We start from the raw sequence: 7894 nt of genomic DNA on the forward strand, positions 1-7894 counted from the left end.
GTGACCACTTTTTTTTATCTCATCAACCAGCACATGTTTTGGCGAAGACTTACATACGTAAGTGATCAAAAAAATAATAAAAACTTAAAATTAGATGATGTGAATTTCGATGAAAAATGCTTCTGAACAATTACACAGTTTTATTCAGTAAAATAGAGAATACAGTTTTTTCACACTTACAATTAATTATTATCACGAGTTGAAACCACCAGAAAATGGTATTTCAATATTTGGAAGCTTGATAAGCGAAAATTGTAGTTGAACATCTCGATAAATGTAATTGATAGACAACTATTCCAGCTGCATAATTAGGACGCAAATGCTAGACTATTTTTGACGTTTTGCAGGAGCAGTCTTAACGAGATAAATGCAGTGGTCGTTAGGAAACACATCAATAGTGTAATTTTTCCAATTATCCACAACGGCAATCGTTAAATTATACTAAACATTCTCAGATGTATAATTATGATGTATTATCGTTTTTAATTTCGTGTAGATTTGTCGGTATGCAGCTGGAAAATAAACAAGCATGTCCTTCCAATCTTCGTATCGTAGAGTGAGGACTTCTACAATGGTAGCCGCTCGATACGTGTGGGTATGACTCGTCTGTAATCAATCGAAAACCTCTTTGTGATTAGAAAAGTACGCAGCAGACATGAGCTATTATTACTTTACGGTTGAACTGATATGGAATGTTTATTTTTACATTTGGAATGAATCCTTGATGTAAACCAAAGTATTCCTTAGCGTTGAGAGTAGCACAGACCGTATACATCCTCGGCCCCAACGACGCTAGGACTTCTACGGTACCACGTTGAATGAAATACATGGTTGAGTTGGAATCGCCTTCTTGCACTAAAAAGTTTGTTGGAAAAAATAGCTGCCTTCTCATCTTGCCGCACAACTGTCGCAACAAATCTTCATGGCATCCCCGTAAGATATTATTCTGAAATTATAGACCTTGACTGAAACTTATTATCGTAAATTCATATCTGACACCGCCTTGTATTTTTTTTTCCAATTTTCAGTTTCGGTCTTCAATTAAATTTCTGCTCAAAAAATGGACCTGCCTCAAAAAGGTGTCTACCATACGCGGCTACCATTATTTCTTCGTTAATGGATGTTGGAGCCTCCGCTAATAGAGCTGGCTGACTGCTTCCTCTTTCGCGGAGCCATAAATTCTTTGCATATCCCAGTGCTTTTTCGATCAAAGGATAGGATATCTGACCGTCCTTCAGATAATCTCGCATGATCGACATTGCCGTGTCATATTTTGAGAGAGTGTACGAATAATTCTGTACCACGTTGGAGACGTCTCCCATAAACATGGCAACAATAGCGACCATAGCGACTGAAGTGATTGAGCAAAATATTATTTCGTTAATTGTCGCTGGTCGTATATCTCCAAATCCTGTGGTCGTTATCAGAGAAACAATGAAGTAAATAGAACAGATGTACGAATGCTGACAGTTCGCCTTGATCATCCAGGATTCTGGAGAGCATTCCATGTGACAACCGATCAAATACCAGCTGCACGCCAACACGTGCAGAAGTAAGGTAAAGCTGCTGATCATACTGGTGAGTTTTGTGGCTAACATATTCACATTCAATTTTTCATATTTTTTTGTGAAGAAAAGATACAAGTGTCTCGCACGTAACAGACGATTCAAGTGGAGAAGGTTGTGCCAAAACATGCGATTATTAGTTGTGAAAAGGCAAAATAATTCTATGGGAAGAATGCTCAATGCGTCTAGATAAAATTGTAACTCTTGTAGTTCTCGAGAACGTATCAAGGTAATGTCGTCAACGATATCGCCGCTGTCGTCGTAGTATTCCATATTGTAAGACATGAATAATACGCCGAAAATCACCCCGTCCAGAGCGAGTCCGGCGAAAAATATCCAGGGTATAAATTCGGAGGTGAATGAAAATTGATAGCAAGTCAGAAGACTGGTCAGGTAAGCGATCGGTACTTTCAGCACCGAAATTTTTTGGTAGTTGACCGGAAATAAAGCCCTTTTGTAAAACTTCTTTCTCGTTGTTCGAACTTCTTCGTCGGCAAAACGTGGAACGTATCCTACGTTTCGTAAAACGCAAGTTTTCAATTCTTTTCTCACGGATGGGTAACCTCGTGCTAATTCGTAAAAAGTCGTTGTCGGTATGACCAGTGTGTCGACATGCTTAGCGGCTACAATGGTCATCATGTACCTGTCACAAAAAAAAAGAAACCCTAATGATAAATGATAAATTGTTGATGTTTGAATAAAAAAAATACCTGAGCTACACCAGCTCACCTGTTGGCTGGACTGTTATCAATATTTCCGAACATGCTACCTTTCTGTAATTTACAAAATCTCGTGCCATCGGGACCAATAACGTCAACGACTCCACGATGCACTATGTAAATGTGGGATACTATGTTATTTTTTTTAACAATTTTGTTTCCTTTTAAGAAATACAGTATTTGTAAATTAGTCGCCAGCTGCCTTGTAAATCCCTTTTCTACTCCGCTAAAAGCGGGTACGACCGAAAGGGTGTTTTCGTACAATTGGAGCATCACATCTTGACGTAACGCGTGATGAAACTTGTGAAAAATATCATGAGCCTCTATGCCATGTGTTTTTAGCCACATGTGCTCAAAATGTTTTATTGCCTTATCTTGTGTGACGCCTGGTATGCGTTCCAACTTCATAAATGCGACCAAATGTCGCATTCGTTCTTGGTACAGCATCAAATTTCGGTTTACGTTCGCTTTGCCGCTTGATATCACCACGATTATATAAGTGAACATTAGGTAACCGAGGATAATCACCATTACCGTGTACATTATCTCCTCGTCAACCTATTTTCAATAATTGAAAATAATTCTCAAACGATGATTGCTATGAATTATTTTCCTAACACTTAATTTCTTACGTGTGCGGTGAGATCTCCAAATCCAACGCAATAAGAAGTTGAAACTATCCAATATACTGCTGTGATGTATAAATAGATCGAATTTTGCATCGAAAAATAGAACATGTTCTCACTACTACCGATCCAAGATATTTTACTGTATTTTACGTAAATTGTGCCGTCTGGACGTTGCCAATAAGTGCAAGTCAACGCCATCGCGAGAGTTGCTAAGACGTTGATAAATATGAAGGCGATGGGGAGGAATTTAAAAAAATTCAGCACAAACAATGGTCTAGCCAAATTTTCTTCGTATAAAAGCAGCGACGACGGAAGTCTGAGGAGAAATGAAACGTTCGTCGTATGATCCTAAGGGAACAAAGTAACTCGTGACATTGGAACGCACCTGTAGAGCTGTATAACTTTATTCAAACGGGAGATTTCGTGGCCGCGAGAACTGATTAGTTTCTCGCCCGCAGAATTTTCTACAGAATGCTGTTGGATCAAGTAAAAAGGTAGCGCGCCCAAAAAATCCATGGCAAAACCGTGGGTCAAGTAATGTTTTGCGGTGGACTGAGGATGGCTAACTAATATCCCTTGTTCATTGTAGTAGCAAACGTGCAGACGAATGTAGATGTCAGAGAACGCTAATAAATCCAACACGAGAGCTACCCAAATGATCCCTCTGAATTGGAAAGAAATATAAGTCAATGGTGGGAAAATGAATCCGCTCACGAAAGCGCAGGCTACCCGGAATTTCTGAAAAAGAATAATCGAATTGTTAATTTACAATGCTCAGGATTGTCGAAGAATTCAATCCGATCAATCACCTCCCAAAATCGAATGAAAGGACCATTCGGAGTGATGGTTTTCGACATCAGAATATATTCAATGAACCTGAAGACTCCCAACTCTTCAAAGGGTTGCACGTAGTCCATATTAACCACGCGTTTTCGTCGTTTCGTAAATTTTATCCAGCTTATTCCCAAGTGATCGGTAAAATCCTGTGTCTCAATCGTCGAACGACTGTAATTGAGTTTTCGAACCAGGTGGGAATTTCTGACATCTTGGATCAGCGCTACCGAAGGTATACAAAATGTGAATATGAAAAGAAAAATGGTGACTCCATCTTTTAATTTTCACTCACTCATTAGATGCTCGAAATTTTCTCGTTCACTTGAGAATACTTTTTGAAAATTAACATGTGATATCCTCATCAATTTCAGATGCGTCACACTTCTGATATCATGCATCGATGGTTTTCCCAGCAGCATTTCTATTACTCCGAAAAATTCTCGTGGGCCCAACGTCTTCTTATCACGTTCGGTCAACACCGATATAGCTTCGCAAAATCCTTCTTGTATTATGTAAAATTCGCGGTATATCTCACCAGCATAGGAAACTATCTCTCCTAAATTCAGTTACGATAGATTTGATGTAGGAATTTTTTTCCATTATTGTTCTCGCAGAAGATGATATCAATCAATTCAGACTACCTGGTGGTAGAACGTAAATTTCAACGCAATCAGCGAACGCTGCCAGCGTAGCTTCGTTCAGCTCTTGTAAAATCGGAACGGATTTGAGTATATCGCCGTAAATAGCGACTTCCAATCTCTCCTTCATGTGAGGTGATAAATCAGCAAGCAATGGAACAGCGTACATTATGTCGTACCCCTGATCAGTTTGCCATTGAAGATCCAAGTAAGTGTAAACACGGTTTTGAATAATATTATTTATACTGTTTTCTTCCATGAACTTCTTCATCACGAACACTATTTCCTTGTACGCCACTTTGTCGAGCGTAGAGAGCATCAGTGTAGCTGAACAATCGGATACCAGTGCATTGAAAAGGAGAGCTCCTATCACCTAAATTAAATTCGTTGACTGCAGGTCGCAAATCACGATCGAAGTGAGGGAGAAAAAGGTTGTTTTTTTGTTTTCTTTTTATCAACGTACCAAAAATAAGAACATCATCGCTATCTCGTTCATCGTACTCGCACTTAGATCGCCGTAACCGGTTTGAGAGAGTATTTGCATAGCGTAGTAAAAGCTCAGTAGAAAGACCGAAGTTCCTTCCAAGCCGCTGGCCGATTTCGACGACGCGATCTGGTCGTACCAGCTGCCTTTTTCGCAAGTTTTGTAAAAACACGATTGCATGTAGAGGATCACCCCGATCCAATACGATCCGAATACCAGGCACAACAAGTATTTGGCCATTCTTACGAGCTTTATATTTACGTTCAAACTTTCCTGCAGATTGTTCATTGCCTGCAGTACTACGTGAACTTTTAACACACGATTTAACAAAAATATCGTTCCCACCCTTTCGTCGTCGTAGAAGTTCATGTAGTAAGCGATCTCTTTGGCAGGAAAAATTGACAATATGTCGAGCACGAATCTGAACTGCATCACTTTGACCGCTGCGATTTTTTTCACCTGATAATTTTTGGAATATGATATGAAAAAATGAATCGTGACCGAAGATTCTGGAATATCTATACCCACTTCGATCAGCACATCGTGAGTGACGTCTATGGCGGTTGATACTTGTACGTAAATATCCAGAAGGTAGAGTATGTCCACTATGGCTCTGATCGGTAATATTTCGTCGGCCATGTAACGTTTGAAGCATGCGAAATAAGGATATAAAATTGAAGCAACCATTACGATGAACACGATAAGGTATTGCCATAGAGTCAGAAATAACGTGTCCGGAGTTAAAATCCAAGGCCATTCAGTTCTTATGCAAATATCGTATCTAGCCACCGCTGCTTCCGTAGCTATTATGTACATGTCGTCTGAAATATTGCAATTGTTGAAGAGATTTGTATTATTTAAAATCATCCCGATACACATCGGACATAGTCACCGGTATTTTGTGGATCGAATTCTTGTCGGAATTGATAGGTCCTTATCTGATATAAATTCGGATCGGTTTTTCGCTTCTTGCGAAGTCGATTTTTGAGAATTTTTAACGGTCTTCTCGGAGACCATGTTGTATAGATCATATCTCGCATTGTCCTTTTCACCTTAGCTTCCTTTGCTCTGATCATTGCCAAGCGTATTTTTGCGTATTTCAAACGATCGGATAATCTATACGCGGATTGAGAATGTTAATCAAAGAAACTATCTCATAGTTCCCAGCAATTTTTCGTTTGCCATCTCACGTTCGGTTCAGTGAACTCAATTGAACGGTTAATTACGTATGATACTGACCTTCGATTCATCTCGAGATAACTATCGTGAAATACGTTGTTGTTAGCGAATAATGTGGCTTTATGAACGATTTGAAGTTCACAAGAGGTTGCAGCAATAACTTGACATTGACTTTGAATGTTAAGCAGTAATGCTGCGTCACCGAGCACTGTACCAGCTGTCAAAGTCAATATTGAACTCTCGTTGTCATCCGGCGATAAAATCTACCCCATTATTTATTCATAGAGATTTCACATGACCTGAACAGCTAGAAACTAGTCGATATAAGTAGTAACTTATACGTCTGCCTAAAATTAATTCACGATAGTCCATATTGGACTTTTATCTTCAGCTTATATTCTACATATGGCGTGACGCATCATGGTATCTAAAAATTCGGAACAAATATCTGTTCGAATTATCGTTCACCGCGTCTACTTCTTACGTTTAAATCATTATGGAATCTGCCGAGGAAGGGTTCGATTTTTTTTTCTTATTTTAAACACATTCCTCGCTACTCACATTCACATTTCCTCGAACAATGTAGATCATACGATCAACTGAAGCTTCTTTCGCATATACGATATCACCGCTATTGTAATACTCTGTGCGTGTCCTCATCGAAAGATCTCGCAAATATGCTGGAGGCAAACCGCGAAGTAATATAGACTGCCAAACGAAAAAACGAATGATCATTAAATTTGACTGCGATTCGTTGTAGAATAATTATTAGGGAATTACTCTTATGAATGCTAAATAATAACGGTCCAAGTAGACTTCTTTTTGGAGTGTTAATGGTAAATCCGCAAACATTTCGGAAGAACTGATAGCTTTTTTGTACTTCCAAAAAGATTTGTGAAACTCGACGACGTCGTCTCTCATGTCCTTCGAGACTTTAGATTCCACCTACAACAAAATCACCCGCCATAACGAAGGTATTACTAAAGTGTACACTGTCCACGGTTAGTTACGATTCTACCAAGGTTTCAGTTATTATTCGCAGCTTGTTTCGAAATTCTGAATTCCTTTTGAGGACATCCAATATTCCGGTTGTTAAGCTACCGATAAAAGCAGCAACGAGTATCGCGAATCCAGTGATCATAATTAGCAACGTGTACAATTGCTCCGTGCTGTTTCGCGCTGTGATTTCACCAAATCCCGTACTGCTCATTGCGCACGTTACGTAGTACAAAGAAACGAGATACCATTCCCATGGACTTTGAATCGTCAAGTTTTTTTCCCTCGATATCAGAACGATCCAGTGTTCCCCGCAAGTGGTACACTTTGAAAGGAGATACCTTTAAAAATTTCCACCTGTATTTATTCCCTTCAACTTGACCGTGCGGATCTTTGTTTCAATTTCATGTTTTGTTTTTTTTTCTCACTCACCAAAAACAAGTAAAGGTATGTAAAGTTACGAGAAATATCACCAGATATGTCGCGAAAGTCACCGTAATCGCGACGTTTCCTACCATGTCGGTTAATCGTGCGAAAAAATGAATAGGTCTGTACATCCGCATTATTGGAACTAGAAGAGTCAGGAAATTATAGTATACCGGCACATTTTCAGTCGTGTAATCTATAGAAGAAAAAATAATATGATCATCCAAAATTTTATACCGATAATCAATTTTTACGCCGATCGATTGCGAGAAAGATTTTTGACCTAGATAAAACCTCATCGGCATTCCTATTATGATGCCCATGATATCGATAAATATCAACAGAATTGATCTCGTTTTGAGTTCCCTTGTGTGCCTGATTTCTTCCAAACGCCAATGGGATACAGCAGAGCATATATCGACGA

The 7894-nt window shown here is 39.1% G+C and overlaps 2 protein-coding genes across 2 annotated transcripts; both read right to left on the reverse strand.

Annotated features, from left to right (window-relative positions):
- Positions 1-290: 290 nt before the first annotated feature.
- LOC125500614 lies at positions 291-1021 on the reverse strand. The gene is made up of 2 exons (XM_048653948.1): positions 707-1021; positions 291-606 (listed from the first exon to the last, which is right to left on the reverse strand). The coding sequence occupies exons 1-2, from the start codon at positions 890-892 to the stop codon at positions 442-444; spliced, it is 351 nt and encodes a 116-aa protein (XP_048509905.1). The 5' UTR covers positions 893-1021; the 3' UTR covers positions 291-441.
- Positions 1022-1037: 16 nt separating this feature from the next.
- LOC105692561 (potassium voltage-gated channel protein eag-like) lies at positions 1038-3455 on the reverse strand. Its single transcript, XM_048653755.1, has 2 exons — positions 2295-3455; positions 1038-2208 (listed from the first exon to the last, which is right to left on the reverse strand). Exons 1-2 carry the CDS (start codon positions 2825-2827, stop codon positions 1038-1040), a joined length of 1704 nt encoding a protein of 567 aa, XP_048509712.1. The 5' UTR covers positions 2828-3455.
- Positions 3456-7894: the final 4439 nt, after the last annotated feature.

Source organism: Athalia rosae, chromosome 4 (genome assembly GCF_917208135.1).
Source record: "Athalia rosae chromosome 4, iyAthRosa1.1, whole genome shotgun sequence".
NCBI lineage: Eukaryota > Metazoa > Arthropoda > Insecta > Hymenoptera > Athaliidae > Athalia > Athalia rosae.